We start from the raw sequence: 16819 nt of genomic DNA, 5'->3' as shown, positions 1-16819 counted from the left end.
CCTTGTGCAAAATTCGGTTCGTGGATCTCCATCATCCTCAAACAATTCTTGAATTATTTGCATTTTATAAGATCGAATATTTGCATGTTTCAATATTTTCAAAACGAATGTATTATTGATTAAATTTTCACGAGCTGTTTGCCTGACTAGTGTAATCGGGTTTCTCTTAATGTCAAGAGTGCGTTAATTTTTGTAACGTCATCAATTTTTTGCGGTCTGTCCCTTGGGGTATTTCTCACATGACCATGATCTCGATTTTTTTTTCTATTTTATTTATGATCCTTTGATTAAAGGGTGGCAAACCAGGGTACTTTCGTTGAAATAATTTCATAACCTCATTTTATATTTGGACTGTGTCGCCGTATTCAATCATTGTTAAAATTTCGATTTTATGAAATACAGCTATATAAGACTATTCGTAATTTTCTAATTTACGTAAAGTATTTCTTTTCTGTATTAAACGAAATAAACTAAATCTAGTGTCAAAGGAGTGCTCAGATTGTTGTGGTATTTCAGAAATATATATTTTTTCTAAATTAGAAAGAAATAAACAACATTTAAATATGAAAACAATTTATTTTTTGTATTACTTAACTCTATGATGAAAAGTAATACATCATATAAAGCCAGGTTGAAAAGATCTTTAAAATGATGTATTTAAACTTTTAAAGGTAACTGTCATCTTAGCTAGCTAGGGGGTTGACATTTGCAACATCAGAATACTACCAAAAAGTGTATTGGGTAGAATAAAAATTGACGTGTTTAAGCAATTTTGCTAAAAATTAAACACCACGTAGATACCGGATTTATTCCATTTAAAGTTACTACACACTATATGCCAAAGATAAAGATCAATTAAGCAGGTTGAGAGACTAGCAACTGACGTGGGCGGAGTTAGTCCAGTGTTATCAGATCTCTTAATGTTTTAGAATTCCTGTTAATATAAGCAAAGCATAGCAAGCATAACTTGTAGTGATAAATTAACCGTTTTTCTTTTATTTCAATCTCTGAAATAAAAAACATATCCATCACAGCAAAGGCATCGAAATTGACATTAATCTAAACATTGAAGAGGACACGTTGACCGGACGGGCCAATCCAGGGAGCGAAGTTAGTCCAGTGTTACTGGATATCTCACCGTTTCAGAATTTTTAATAATATAAGTTCTAACAATAAATTAATCATTTTTATTTATTTATTTACATTGCCGGTTTTTAGCTTTTATATTCTAAAAATTTTCATTGCCGCGAACTGACTCCGTCCGTATCGGTGCTAGTCTGTGTGCAGCTCTTTCTGGTAATACCTGCATAAATACTGAAAATTGTTAAAATCGGCGATCCACAACATGTATCTATGATGCCACTAAGTTTTTCTTACATTTAGATATCCGCATAAAATTTCTATATTTTTAAGGTTCTTGGAGGGATAAATCACATATTAGACGGAGCCAATATATCAAAATATTCGAAGGCCAATTGAAAGGAAAACATTATATTGTTTAGTTTCTGTCAGTATGGAAAGAAAGTGTGAGATTAGTAGTATGTGTGGGTTGACGAAATATAGAGTCATGTTAAATATGTGCATAATATTACCTGGCTATGCTTGGCGGCTCTTCGCTAGTAGAACTGGTGGGCGACGGGAAGTATTCCCTGGGAGGGGGGCCGGGAGTGGTGCCGCCGCCTCCCGCGCTTCCTGCCGCCCCCGGATGGCCGCTGACCGTGTCCTCACTGGCCCACCGGGCTAACTGCTGTTGAGCTTGAATAAATTCATCACTAGAAAACGAGCAAAATGTGGCAAAACTACCGGCTAAGACACGGTAGTACACTCATTGAAGCATTGATGATTCGATATGTTTGAATGAAGCGATGCAAAATGTGAAAGAAGCCGTGCTTTGTGATATACTATATTGTAAATGAGTGAGTTTTTAAATTCGTGATAAGTTAGTTATGTTCATAGTATACTATTCTCTGTTAAAGTCATAGATCACATTCAAAATTTGCTTTTAGACTGACGGAGTGAGCATTCTGCTGTATGGTGTTTGGAAAAGAGGACTCTCGGATAAATTAGTTAGATTGGTACCATATAATGTTCTTCCGTTCTAATCTGTATCGGAATTTTGAATTTGTACTACTTTGATACATTTAAATAACAGATTTGGATGGGTGTTTTTTTTTCAAAAGCAACAAGGGTTTCTAGAATTTTAGCCGGAAATCAGCTCTTCCTATAACATACTTATAACATCCTATAATATTGGCTGATTCTAACTATTTCAATGACAAAGCAGTCATTAATACAGTATCATTATTTAATCACAGGTTTTATACGGAATTATGAGAAATTAGGATACGGGTGTCTAATGCGTTAATGCGTAAAGTCTTCGATCTCTAAAGGAGTTTTGTGATGAGTAAAGAGTTAATTCCTTACCTGAATTTTCTGGCCTTGGTGGCTCACATTAAACTGTTTTTCCTATGGTGTTAAACTGCAACTGTTGAAGTCCACTTTTGGAATATTTTAATTAATATACTTTGCTGTTAATTAGCTATTAATTTGCCCAAAATGATATCATTTCATGCTTGCAGTTTGTCCATTACATTAGTGAGGTGTGTTCTAAAGAATCCTTTTAATCCCCTCACATATTACTTGAACCTATAATATTCTAGAGTACGAATATATATTTGTGTGTGATTAACACCTGGATTAAAAATGTAATACTAATTTATTACACAACTGAGAGTCCAGAATAATGATATCCGAATAAACCATTGTTAAAACTCGGCAGTTGAAGCTCAACAATTATAACCACATACTACATTATTAAATAGTATATATGTATGTATATTCAAGTATCTTTGCTATGCTAGCTTACACATTAATTATTAACATTAATTCTTTACTTGTCCGCGGTACGTACTTTTATTGGACACGCTGCATTTTTTAAGCAAATTGCAAGTAGCAGAAATAGTTATGTATCATGAATATAAACTTAATATTAAAAATTTAAAAATTAGATTGTTGTAATGGTCCAAACTATTTTTCTGTAACTATTCAGCGCAGATCTACCACATGGAAAATTGGTTATGATGCGGCCACAACAAATTTGGACACACAGCGCATCACGTATATTGTGAACATATATTTCTCATGATATGGGTTTATTTGTCGAATTTATAATTTCAAAATTATTTATGAATTTAAAAACTCGCCCATAAGCTGATCGAATTCATCAAATAACAGAAACACTTACCTTTCGCTGTCTGGAGTATCCTGGCAGCCGCTGGCGCCCCTTTCTTGATCCGCCGACTCATAAATGCCCTCGTCATCGGCTTGTCGGTACTGTACAGGGTGGTGCACGCGCGTAGGCGGTTGCCGATATCGGCCATACATAAACCGGGAGTCTCGATGAGATTGATGGGAACTTTCACTACATGCTGGAAATTTTGAAAATTTGCACAGGTCGTAAATACTTGAGTTAGGATTTGAATGACACCGCCTTGTTATAGAGGAAAAACTATGGAGTTTAATTGAAGATCCGAGGAGACTACATAGTGAGAATAGGGTCTTCATTCTTATATTAACAATCGTAAGTGAAGAAAGAGAAAAAAATGATGAACGAGAGATATTTTTATTCACTATTCCCATACCTGAAGAAGATTCTTGACGATAATGGCGATCGGCTTCAGTCTCGGACATTCGAATGTCCTCCGATCCACTCGGACTCATATGCCTCGAATGGTGCTCCAGCTGTCGGATTAAGTCTTCGAGGTTCCTAATGCGCAGTGTTCCGACTGCTGGAGGCCTATCGTCTTCGTCCTCTTCTTCGTGTTCTATTACTACTTTGTGTACCTATCGAAACGTTCATTTCAAAGACATTTAGTCAGATTAAACTGTACGCTTACTTGTGGCTCTCCGCATATATTCTCTTTGCTTCCCCGTCCGCTCCTTCGTCCTTCATACTCATAACTGTCCTGACACTGCTTAATGCTTCTTCGCAGCAATTCGTCACTCAACGCTGTGGTACTACCTGAAGGAGTAGAAATACCCCGTTGGAGGGCCGCCTTCCTTAATGCTTCTAGAATGTCGTCATGGTATCCATTAAGAGTTTTAAGAGTGCGTTCCACGTCTCCACTAGAACCTATGTTTGACACCAATTTTAATTTAATAGAGTGGTCTTTAATGATAGAATCTTTGCATGTAAAACTTAGAATCACGCTTTTGGTTTTGTTGAGTGGTAAATGCCTGGTTCTTAGTTAATAAGCTGATAGTTTACCTATCAGGTTCTGCATATTGTGTTCAGCAGCTCGTAAAATGTCTTCAGCCTGTATACCGTCACCCCACCCTTCTTGGCCATCTAACATGCTATAATCATGCTTTTTAAGGATTCCCTTCTTTTCGGGCAATTTGTGGTTACTGGGCAATTCGATGAAAGACGTCAGTCTTTCCTCTTCACCTGGTTTAAAGTGGACGTTAGAAGTTACTACGCACACTTCAGAGGGTGTCGATAAGAAGTAATGTAATAAAATCAGTGTGAACCTGAAATTTAGATGGACGAGTGGAAGTAAGAGGGATGAGGTATACAGATTTGTATCGTCAGAACCGTCAAGTAATTTTGTCCGCTACCATACTAAACATGCTGCCACATTAAACACATTGACATTGCATGCACACCCCCCATTGGAAGCTAAATTGCAAGTTCACACGGAACGATACAATACTCGATATCACCAACTAACACATATGATATTTTCTTAGGGTCGATTTGCATTGTAATTAGATTAATTGGGGTTTTATGTTAGATTAATCTTTTTAATTAATTAATCTCTGGCGAATCTAACAGGAATCACTTTCAGTAACTTAGCGTACAATTCACGTACAATCGACCCCAAATTGGAGGCTTTGCGATAGCTCACCTACGATGCCTTCGATATCTTCTCCTCCGACTCCCATCCTCTTTAACTGCTGCATTTTATGGTCCCTAAAATTGAGAAATGGAACTTACAGTTTTAGAGCCTAGATTAATCATCTGGTGACGAGATTATAGGCTATTTCAAATGTAATAATTCGCATTTAAATATTTTACATGGAAATTTATGAATTAATTACAATAATGTGTCTTTATGAAGGTATGCTCCGACTGTGGTGGTTTTTTCTTTTCAAGTTCAGCAAGCCTGCCGCCACATTAACTCGATTCTTTGGTATTTTCTTATTATAATTTTTATTGTGAACTTACACTATTTTTATACGCATATTGTTCTGAATTTGAAATAAAGTTTTCTTGTCCGTTCAATACAACCAACAGAGTGCAATCCGATATTACAAGTAAAGGCACATGTGGTTGCTGCGAGGATTAATACAATGTAATTCCTCGTCACCAGATTTAAATTACCATAACCGCACTAGACCTCTTTGTCCATTATCAGTTCTGTATTTATATTATTTATATTTTGTCACTTACTGATATGAAGGTCCTGGTACCGAAGGCATATGGTTGGATGGGCGGAACAGCACCCGTTGCGAATCATGGCGGCTATCAAGGAAACAAAACCCGATTTATGATTGTCTTAAGGTAATAAAATAACACATAAAACTAGATCAAAAAGTGAGAAACACAATGCAGTATAATAATTTACATATTCCTCCATGGGGGCAGTGCGTATATAAATCACCGCAGAAGGTTATACTGCATTTATGCCAATCATAAAATCAGTATCAAACTACGAAACCCCATTCCAAACTATAATTAATGGTAGGTTAATAGAGATAATAAATTAAAACTATAAATCACGCCCTAATGTCCATCGATAAAATGCATTCGAATGACCCACTAGTCTTCTACAGATGATGAAGGCAAGAATCGAATAACTCAGAGATTAAACGCATTTACAAAAGCTCGCCCTCTATCTAAATAAACTCTTTCATACCAGCCCTTACACGCATTTTTAACATAAAATGAAGTGGAAATGCAAGTCCGTTATCGAGAAAGTGAGAAATCAGAATAATTTGAGATTTTTTTAAATAAAAATAGCGAATATTCTATATAGGTACGTACAATGTAAATTACGGGCATGTAGAAATAAACACACGTGAAATGCGTTTGATTTAATAATTATATTTTGTTTTTGCGGATACGAATCAAGTCGGTTTCTCAGTTCTGATTCACAATAGAAGGATTTCAAATTTGTGTGTATCCCTAAAAAATAAATTTACATGTTTCGGGTAATTAAAATCTTTGGCCTTTATCGCAGTAAAAAGCCTCACGTATATGTACTAATTAAATCCTCGCTTTAAGAAATCCAACTAAAATAGAATGTCTTAAAAAAACCCTCTGTTACCATTTGGCACCCCGCAATCCCTTTTACCTCAACTTTAAATGTGGTGCATTCAAAATGGAAATCAGCACAAGACAAAGACAATCAACAACAAGTAGTGGTTCTCTCTTCCGCACTCACCCCAATGAACCAAGAGTGTCCCCAGGTCCAACGGGCAACATTTGGATGCCCCTAGCGTCCAAACAGTCTTCCTGGGAGTGGTTCATGTACTTTTTGGGGATCGGCTTTTTGTACGCCCTCTCGTACTTAGTCACGGTGGTCTTCCTTCAAGGTACCACGCGTAGGGCGAACAGAAACGAGAGACGCGCGATTGAAAGAAAAAGAGTTAGGAATTTGTTGCTATTTTCTTACAATCGTGATGGTGTGGTTTATTGGTTTGGTGGTTGGTATTGTTTAGGCTGGTAATCGTTCTTAAACTTAATTCGTAAACAGAAACAAGTTTTGTCTAACATTTTGTCTACACAAGAATGGTTGAAAATAATCAACGCTTCAATAAACGGTAATCTCTTATCATCCATTCTCAAAACTTGATTCTAAGTTTGCATTTAAAATCGAAGAGTATGTGTTGGAAATGTTGGAACTGATATGAATACAAGTCGTATCTCGCGTAACATCTACATAACAACGCATAGAAAATTTATATATTTTTTTACTTTCTATGGAATTCTTAAGCATTATGTTATGAGTGATAAATACAACGTTAATGTAGAAATATGTAAAGCATAAAACCGAGCGGAAAACTGTCAGTGGCTTTTCATATGTATACACGAAAATTTTGAAGAATAAGTTAGCGCCAAAAAAATATTAAAAGCTTTTTGGTATTAGAAAGTAAATTACTATTCTTGTCATTTTGAAAGTAAGTGATCATGTGTTAAAATTCGTATCTTTAATATCAGAAGTAAACGGAAAATATGGTGAGAATCAATTTTTACGTAATAGCTCTGAAATCTGGTACAAAATGTTTCCGTTGCAAAATTGCCTCCCCCTATATTATCCATGACTTGTTTATGGGAATTCAAATTTGTTCGAATCTTACGAATCATTTAACCCAGGCATACTATAATACTAGTTGCAGGAGCGGTATAGTACTGAATTCGGCATGTCTCATAGATGACTTCATTGTATTAGCATACCGCGTCTTCAGCTATAATCTTATTGAAATATAATCTTTAGCCACAGCGTCGACCAGGATTGTTAAGCTAGGGCCCACACCTGCTCCTTAATTCCCTCATTGTGTTGGAAACTACTCGTGTATTATGTATCCAACCTAGGATGAAGCTACAGAGTACGTATTTTTTAGAGTTTGACAGTTTAAAATATTTTTCCAGGATGCTCTTCTCATTGAAGGTAAAGAAATCTTCACCCCGTGGCCTATGATGAGTTTCCGGGCTGTTTATTTCTGAAATTCGAATTAATTAAAATTAATTCTTTTGTTTCAATGCAGATTTCACACCACGTTGCGTATCTTCCAGTGGATTGTGTAGCTTATTGAAAACAAAAATAATAGTTTTCTCGTGCTGTGGTTTCCAGGTTAATTATTATTAAATTGAATGACTTGAAAAAAGGGGCCTTTCCAGTGCGTCTGCTTTTATCCTACTGAGACCTGAAACCCTAGAAACAAAGAGTGCTGCCAGCATCCTGTTGATTACTCATTCGTACCGCCACTGATTCATTATTTGATGTTTGTGCCGTCTGTTCCGTTCATAATCAGATTCTTAACCGTTACCATCCTGATTCCAGCGTCCACTTATTTTATACCTTGTTTAATCCGTTTTTAATTCCTGTAATATGAATATAATACATGTACGTTCACTCTCATAATCCAATATAGAACAGAAATTGCCCAATTTTTTTGATAAACACTTATGATGGAATATATGGTAGGTAACTAAATAATGCAAAACAAAAATTTCTTATGTATGACAAGATTTTAAATCGGATGAGTTTCTGTTTATTGACAAAGAAATCCATTTTAATGTGCTTTTTATCGTGAAATATCAAGATTAGTCATGAGAGGTATCAATTTCCATAGAGCTGCAATATGAGATTTTCACTAAGATAAAGATCGAAAGGTTTTTACACATTCCTAGAAGACAATCTTTATTTATTATATTATTATAATGGGTTTCTTTTGTTCCCATCATGACACCACCCTAACCAATAACAACCACCAGGTAAAATACAAAAAAAGTGTCTCTCAGTAGAAGTTTTTTCAAACACAGTCTCACCAACAGTACAAATATTAAAATAGTGTGCATTAATATCTTAAGTGACAAAAGTGACCAAACAGCCGATTACAAGAAATTGAAAGACAGAAGGGTTCTGATGGGTCCAAACATACTTACACGCATTCAAGCATTAGTCTACCGGTATATACAAAACGAAACGGAGTAAAGTGTGCTTCCATATGCAAAGCGGCACATGCAGATGTTTTATGTCTATTCCAAATAGGGCGGAAAGGTCTCAGGCAGACATGCAACTGTACCTTTAATAATTCCTTTTTAGGAATTTTCGAATTTTAAAGGTACAATTTTAATGGAGAAGATTTACAATTTTACCGCACATTCCTCTTGGATACGGTGGGAGGGGGTTATAGAATAATAATCTATTTGGTGTACACACTATATTTTTAAATTGCACTAGATTGTGTGCTATAAACTTCGGAGGGGCTCTATCGTTGTTAAGGAATTTAACTATTTGAAAATTCTTTACCCGAATCTGTTTGATTTTTCTCAGATTCTCAGAAGCATAACTCGATCCGACTAGGTCCTCAATATCACCTTCGCATAATCTCCAAAATATCGTACTTAATGGCAGTCAGCGAAGCTGCTATAAAAACTTAATACGCGGGAATTTAATCTAGCCTCAAATTGACCCTCGACAGCTTTACTACCTATTAACAGGTGTGGGACATTGTAAATCTGTTTTTGGATGTCTTTAAAGTAAGAATAATTATTCGGCTTAAAGACATTCAAAAATTCATAAGAAGAGAGTAGAGTGGAGTAATATTGGCAAAATATAGAAAGCGTAATAGCAGAAATGCAGCTAGATCAGCTGATATTGGTAAAGAGAAAGAGCTTAAACCTAAAAATCCTAAAAGCAGGCTCGGAGTTAGACTGGCGGACTTAAACTGGCTTTAACTGGTATACAGAGTGCGCCAAAACAAAAAACGAAAAGCGGCTGATGCTGAGAACGATCGGATTATGTTCTGCTACCTGGGTGGGTTTCTGCTCACTAACCTGAGACAGAGCGAGAAGTTGTTATGCACTACGACTGACCTGTAGCAGAGGGCCATTGTAGCGAATACTATGAACACCCCCCCTACCACCGACATCAGAGTACCCACGAGAAAAACCGTGTTCGACCCGTGATAGTCCTCTGCATCGCGGCAACAAAGGTCCGGGTCGGTCCAATCGGGATGCGCATGTAGTTGCGGATGTGCGCATCACAGGTGCGCAGCATCGTCATGCATCGATGCACACAGCACAGGAGAACAGACAGACAGAGAGAAAGAGAGGAAGCGCAAATCAGACATTTACATTGAACTGCTCTATTAATACTAATGGTTGCAGTATGGTTCAGTTTTCCCTGCAAACTCGAAACAGATGAGTTTTGTCAGAAATATTTGCTCCAACGCAACCATCTTCAGACGCGAAGAAGCTACATGTCATTGGTCGCATATGGCATGTTAGAGAATTGGATTCGATCTGGTACACAGGCGAGACACAATGGATTCGCTTAGCTGTGTTTTGTCATATTTCACGGGACAAATCCTTTCTTGCGTTATAAACGATGGCAGCTGGCATTTTCTCAGTTTCAGAACATATAAACACGAGCTGACTCAAATCGATTTATAGAGGAGTATTGCTGCAATAACAGTAATTTAGGTTTATACAAAATTTGGTTTATTTATATTAGATAGACTTGCTTTTCAGGGGTTTCATGTTGAACTAAGTAAAGAATGGCTGTGAAACTTGTAATCGATGTGTATGATCGATATCTCCCCATTGCAAAAGACTGAACGATATTTATGACTTAGCACTCCAAAATAGGAAACAATGAAGGAGATGTTTAAAAATTTTGGATTATTTCATATTATTTCAATTAACATAAAATTTTTGTGACGGTAAAAATTCATTGGAAGGTGAATACCCTGTAGAATTTCGATAAAAGCAGAATTTCGTATTAATTACAAAAAAACTTTTTAAATTTAGGTAACCAATAAAAACTTTACGCCTCAATTTTCAGACTTAAGTGAAATCGCTGGGATCCAATCGATTTTTATTTCGGTTGGGGAATTATTTTTTTTGCGGTTTCAACCCCTATTGGAGGGACAGTCCGCGACATTTCAATGAGAGAAGCCATCGAAGTTATTTTATAGTTTTGAATTAATGGTATTTTGAAATTATGCAACCATATATATTATCAATATTCTCCCGATAGTTACACATGAAATACTAAACAGCCAGGAGAGCTACCTTAAGATTAATCATCGTATTAACTGTTTTCATAGAATTGTGAATTGAAATTAAAAATTAGGGTCGAATATTTTCTCCTATCTCCAAAATCAGTTTTTCGAATTTTTTATGTATTTTCTGGACGAGCCACAAGGGGTCTTTGTCAATATGCCTAATGAGTCTTAGTGGAATTTAAGTTATTGGAATTTTTTAGCCTAACTCCACCCCTGTCCTGAATTTCTCCGCTTCGCTGTGATGTATATGAAGTGTGAGGGATTCATTTGTTATACGTAAACAATGTGAACGTCACACATGTACCAGTAAGAAAGGTTTCTGCACGCGCCATCATTTATCAATGCCTCTGATAAACGCACCGCTTAATTGTCTTTTCTATATTTGATCTGTCTTACTTCGTAATATAAATTACATTAGGGTGATTTAGTGGTGTGCTGCATTGTTTCATCGTCGATTATATCAATATCGTGTGTGTAGCTTCTTCGTGTCTCAGTAACAAATCTTGATATAAATACATAATATACAAGTTTATAAGTTATATTAGATTGTTGTACTGTACACATAGCAAATCACAATTTCAAACCCTCCGCTCCCTTCATCATTTTTCGATTTATCACTGACGGGGGAGCGTTTTTTAGCGACACCTAAAGCCATATTTACACGTGCGTCCCAACAATACGTGAGTCATTTACAAAAAAACACCATCGTGTGCTTTGAAACTCTAACAAGTAGCGTCTCACTTTCACACGTGACAAATAATGAAATTTGGACAATCATGCTTCGAACATCGTTTCAACATTGTTGTCAAAATAGAACAGATTGTACCTATAACAGACGGCCATCAAGGCAAAGCACACGAAGACCAGCATCACTACGAGGACCAGAACTCCTACCATGATGATGGTGCTTAAGCCGTTCGTGTGATTTTCGCCTGAAAGTAGCCATAATCTGTTCAAATTCATCAATTAGGCCTCTGACCCCCTTTATACTTTTGATAAACGCGTTAATGGCAATTTAATTGGACACGCGTTCCTACTGATCCAGTATGAGCATTAGAGACATATACCATATTTATAACGGCTTGGACGTATAGATAAATCTTGTGATTTTCACAAAATTTTTCAAGAATTCTGTCAAAATCTATGGATTCCAATAAGAGGAAGACTTTTGATATGGTACTCAAGATTAAATGTTTTTTTTATATCTTTTCCCCATAAAATTCTAAAATATTCCATCAAATTTTGTATATAAAATGCACATTCTATTTGAAATTTTTCATTTAAAATTTGTGTTATATCAATATATTTTATATTGGCAATTTAAGTGTTCCTCTTAGCTTAACTTTAACCGAGAATAGAACCAATAAATCTTAAGTCGTTTGGGTCATTTTGAGGATGTTAGATAATGAGGTCAATGAAGCTTGAAAATTCTCAGTAACATAAGCTTAAACGCTCTTCTGCGCTGTATCTTCCATTGTTTGCTGCTGTGTACGTACTGGTAGAGAGCCCTCCTTTAATTTCTTATGCTATACTATGAGTTTGTTAAGAAAGTAAAGCTGCTAAAACTAGTTTTCATACATCCTGATTGTCTGACTATTAGTCGAAGTTAGAGAATGTTAACATGAAAGATAAATTGTTTGAGCTATTAGAATACGAGATTTCATTTTAAACGCGAACAAAACGAAAGATATTCATATAGTTTAAGTATCACATTTAAAACTGTTAAATGATTTTCCGATTTTGATAGTTTTAAAACTGGGACAACTTTTAGTACGTAGTTTTCCTCAAATTATAGAATAATTTAAACATGCTAGGGTAAATAGAAATAAAATCGCATGATCACACAGTCGCTTTTCACCCGAGTAGAAATGAAACTTCGGTTGATGTCATCATATGGACTCTAATGAAGATTTTTGAAGAGCTGCCATAGAATTTAAAAATGGAAATGTTCTTAAATCATGTTTAAAAACTAATAGCAATCGATTTAGTATTTTATGTTAAATTTTCTGAAAAAAATGACAACTTAGTTCAGGTTAGTTAAAAATTCTCCATATATAATGTGAATAAAAATTATGACCACGACATATGAAATTCTAAATAAGTAATGTTCTAAGAAAACTTCTGGCTTTTTGTTTATCACGTTTTCTTCACAATTGGAATTGTATTTTTTATTCCATCGAGGTATGTTTGCATAATGAACCTGTTGCCTTGAATTCGCTATTTTCCTTTTTTTTAACAAAATCTGGAAATCTCTGTCTTTACAAAAGAGAGGTCGTACTGATATCACTTCCTAAATGATTCACTTGAATGTTAGCGCGGTGATGAACAAGATATTCGTAATCTACACTGCACTATTAATCGAGATAATCAGGTTTTCTTTTATTCTAAAGACTCATAAGGTGCTCCGTTAGTATATTTATGACTTAGTACTTGAAAGTGAACGAGGTTTAACCGCCATTTTGTGAGTGAAAGTGAATGTTACTGATGAGATTCTGGCTTACGTTTTTGATGCTCAGAGATGAGTTGTATTTGGTGTATGTTGTGGTTTACACTTTAGATTAGTCCTACTTGGAAACCCAGAGAGAAATCGAATAAAAAAGTGGGAAATACTTAGATCAATATAACACCCATTAATATATTAGTCAACATAAGGAATGAATATCTGTGAAACAATTCTCAAATATGTATAAAAATCTCTTAATCGTCATACCAATTTCACCAATTACAGCATATGAGAATATTTTGTGACTCGCGGTAATGAATAAGTGAAACTGCAGATCGTATTAATATATAATGTTGTAAATGCGTCCTATCTATCAAAGAACCATAGTGAAGAACCAATGCTAAACCGAATTTGGAATACAGGTATTCCCAGTTTAAGTTGAATCAAGGCATTATGTAAGTGGGATAAGGACCGCACAAGATTTGATATGCCTCCGATAAAGACTAATGAAGTTAGTTGTCAGGCTAGCGGGTGATGTGGGCGGAACCAGTCTGGCCGATATCCTACTTCCGTGTTTAAATTAGTATTGGTTTTATTATCCTTGCGGCGATGATAAAATTGAAAAATACCAGAGAAAAAAGCAGCAATGTATTGAGTGTTCCGTTAAGAGAAGACGCCGACTATACCTCTAAACCTGTTAAAGATAAAGCTTCGAAATAAAAAATGGCGTAAGAAAAGTGACCAAGAGAAAATGCTAGAAATATTTGTTTAAATCCTAACGCCACTACTAGGTGGCATATCTTATACAATTAACGAAAACGTATTAAATAACTGAAAAAAATATAATGAAACAGCACGCTGAAAATGCCACAGTTTTATCTTTGGAAATTTTTTGCATAATTTTTGTATTTGAATTTTTTTTATACTTTTGCAAACTTCCTATTGAAAGCGATACGAATATTTTCAGATAAAAACTTAAATATATTTCTGGATAGAAAAAAAAGAAACGATTAATACATGACTAGAACTAATATTAGTCAAAATTTTAAAACAGTAAGAGATCTGGTAGCACTAAACCGACTCCGCCCCCACCTCAGCCGCTAGTCTCCCAACCTGCTTTGATGATCATCGTCGGAGGCATATGAAAATTATGTGGTCTTTCTCTCAGATGCACAATCCCTATATTTTCACTTGAACTGACGATATCTGTATAGGTTTTGCAATTCATATAATGGGTAAAATTTAAATTGTGGTAGGAGTCCTCAATAAGGTATAAAAAGAAAATGAAAATACAGTAGAAATTGTTAATGAAAAAAAAAGAACGAGAAAGTTTAAACTGAAGACCTAAAAAACTAAATAACTTTCATATCATGAACTTTACCGAAATTTTATCTGAAGTATAATGATGGTGGGTGTATAGAAGGAAATTTCCATCTAAGTTTAAAGAGGTTAATTTTAAGCTTTCCTTAAGTCTCTTTCAGTAACAATGAAACCTTGAAGTAATCCCTATATAACTTTGGGTCTAGTTTTAACAGCAATACCTTCCAACTTTACATCCCTTCTAGTGCTTAAAGCTTAACTTTCCTTTTTATCGTTTAAAACTAGAAGAGACCTCGTAAGAACATATATCAAACCACGTCACATCCTCATTAGATTTATAATTGCATATTTCATTAAACATCAATTAAAGTGGAACCTAATGACGACAACTTATTTTTAAGCCCCTAATCATTTAGAGTAGATAGAAACACATAGAGATAAATTTCAAACTAAAATTATCGTTAACAGAGAGAGATCTGTCCTTGGCTGGTAAAGTTGACTAAAGCTGATTAAAACTCATAGATAGTTTATTACTGGTTCATGATGCAGTTAATGTTTTGTGTAACTTTACACCTATAGGACAGGAAGTTAATTTTATGTAGTGTGAAGTTTTATTGCAGTAAATAACGAGGTTAGTAATTTAAAATTTATATTTTTGCCAGTTATCAATTAAAAATGTGATGTGCCTCTTTGGAATTAACACGGTACGTTTATCTAAGAACAGCTGTAAATTTGAAAGACCATTTGTGCGGGAAGCAATTTTTCAGTTCTACGTAAAATTCGCGAATAATTAGGCCCCACTTTAATAACACATTTATCAATCACATTTACAATTTTCATTGTCACTAAATATTAATATATTTAAACATCCATACATACCGTAGGGGGTTTCTTTCTTTTTCATGTACTCCTGGAGGTCAGTCGTTGGGATTGTGGAAGCTGGTGTGACAATATCGTAACTAGGAGGAGGAAGACTGCTTCCAATGGAACAGTCAGAACCATTGAAGCCCGGTTCACACCAACATTTATTTTCGTTGGTGCAGTACTAAAAAGAGTTGCGCATTAATGCTTAGTTCATTTGAATTAAAGGTTCGAAAAGCGACTGCGATGTGTTATTATTTGTTCAAGCTCTCTTGACTTGAACTCGAACTTTTGCACAAAATTTACATTACTATTAAAATAATTCAACGATCGATACCACTGAGTTCTACGAGCTCCATAGATAATAGTATTTCTTATGTTTAATGCGACAATAATACAAATTATTTAGAAAAATTAGAAAACTTACACCGTTTCCTGAGCACTCGTACATTTTGTCGTTGGTAGGGCACCCTTCTTGGACCTCCTGAGAAAATCGGTCAACTATACAGGTTTGGTTCATACAAATGTAATTGTTGCCGCAAGGGGTACCATCTCGGACTAAACCAAAAGGCGGGAGTTTATGGTCTTTGTCTCTGGCTTCGAGAACCGTAGACCTGAAAAACGTAACAACAATCTTACAAGGTGCTAGAGCGTAGACATATCGCAAAATGGATCACTTGTTGAATTAACTTATTTTCTACTATTTATGCTTCGGGAATGTAACGAATTAAACTCAAACCGAGAGCTTAAAGATCCTTTCTTAACCCTATAAGATATACTTTAAAAATAGAAATAATTCAGTTTAAGAACCATCCTTTGAGTTGTTTATATCTCTATTCCGAATCCTATCACTTAGAAAATGTGTTGTTAGTGGATTGAACAAAGAACCCTTTAAAGAAAGGTCACATCTATAATAAGCCGCAGGTTCATTTAGTTTAATGAGATCAAATTCAATACGTCACAGGCTTAGAAATTGAATTCCACGAGTTAAATTTGCAATAGGCATTAGGCCTGGTCTTTCGGATTCACTTAGGGAGAGACAGCTAACTGGCAGATGAAATGTTTTCCAAGTTGAAATTCCAGCAATAATTCAAGTAACAAAAGCTATCTGAAATACTTTTCCAATTCAGGGCCGGTTCTTCAGTGGTTCGTCAATTGTTTGTACGGTGGTACTAAGGAAGCACACTTAATATAAGGGAAAATTAATTTCAGCGACTCTCTAAATTCTGGATATGTGGTACAGATATACTAGCTACAGGAGTTCCATGAACGGTATCCTCATTGCATGTAGGGTGATATTGAGATCAACTTCTGATCGCAAGGCAAAGTGATTCTTACTGCCTTATATTAAATTCGTTAAATATGTTACTCTTACTCATTTCAAACCCGTCGAGTGTT

General features: G+C 35.4%; 1 protein-coding gene across 13 annotated transcripts in view; it reads right to left on the bottom strand.

Annotated features, from left to right (window-relative positions):
- mmd (mind-meld) overlaps positions 1 to 16819 on the bottom strand; it is a 341450-nt gene that overhangs the window by 8987 nt on the left and 315644 nt on the right. For 5 of the 13 annotated variants that reach the window (XM_066295886.1, XM_066295887.1, XM_066295891.1 and 2 more), the window contains 11 exons: positions 15849 to 16035; positions 15440 to 15605; positions 9566 to 9704; positions 6447 to 6590; positions 5453 to 5524; positions 4908 to 4972; positions 4268 to 4447; positions 3897 to 4132; positions 3642 to 3843; positions 3245 to 3428; positions 1593 to 1772 (listed from right to left, as the gene is read on the bottom strand). In XM_066295886.1, coding sequence (XP_066151983.1) covers positions 1593 to 1772; positions 3245 to 3428; positions 3642 to 3843; positions 3897 to 4132; positions 4268 to 4447; positions 4908 to 4972; positions 5453 to 5524; positions 6447 to 6590; positions 9566 to 9704; positions 15440 to 15605; positions 15849 to 16035 — 1755 coding nt within the window. Of the gene's footprint in view, positions 1 to 1592; positions 1773 to 3244; positions 3429 to 3641; positions 3844 to 3896; positions 4133 to 4267; positions 4448 to 4907; positions 4973 to 5452; positions 5525 to 6446; positions 6591 to 9541; positions 9705 to 11623; positions 11730 to 15439; positions 15606 to 15848; positions 16036 to 16819 lie in introns of those variants that run through there. The other 8 variants (XM_066295893.1, XM_066295895.1, XM_066295889.1 and 5 more) reach the window with 7 other exon arrangements.

The sequence above is a fragment of the Euwallacea fornicatus genome, chromosome 23 (assembly GCF_040115645.1).
Source record: "Euwallacea fornicatus isolate EFF26 chromosome 23, ASM4011564v1, whole genome shotgun sequence".
Classification (NCBI taxonomy): domain Eukaryota; kingdom Metazoa; phylum Arthropoda; class Insecta; order Coleoptera; family Curculionidae; genus Euwallacea; species Euwallacea fornicatus.
The sequence above is the reverse complement of the archived record's forward strand: the minus strand, read 5'-3'. Positions and strand labels throughout refer to the sequence as shown.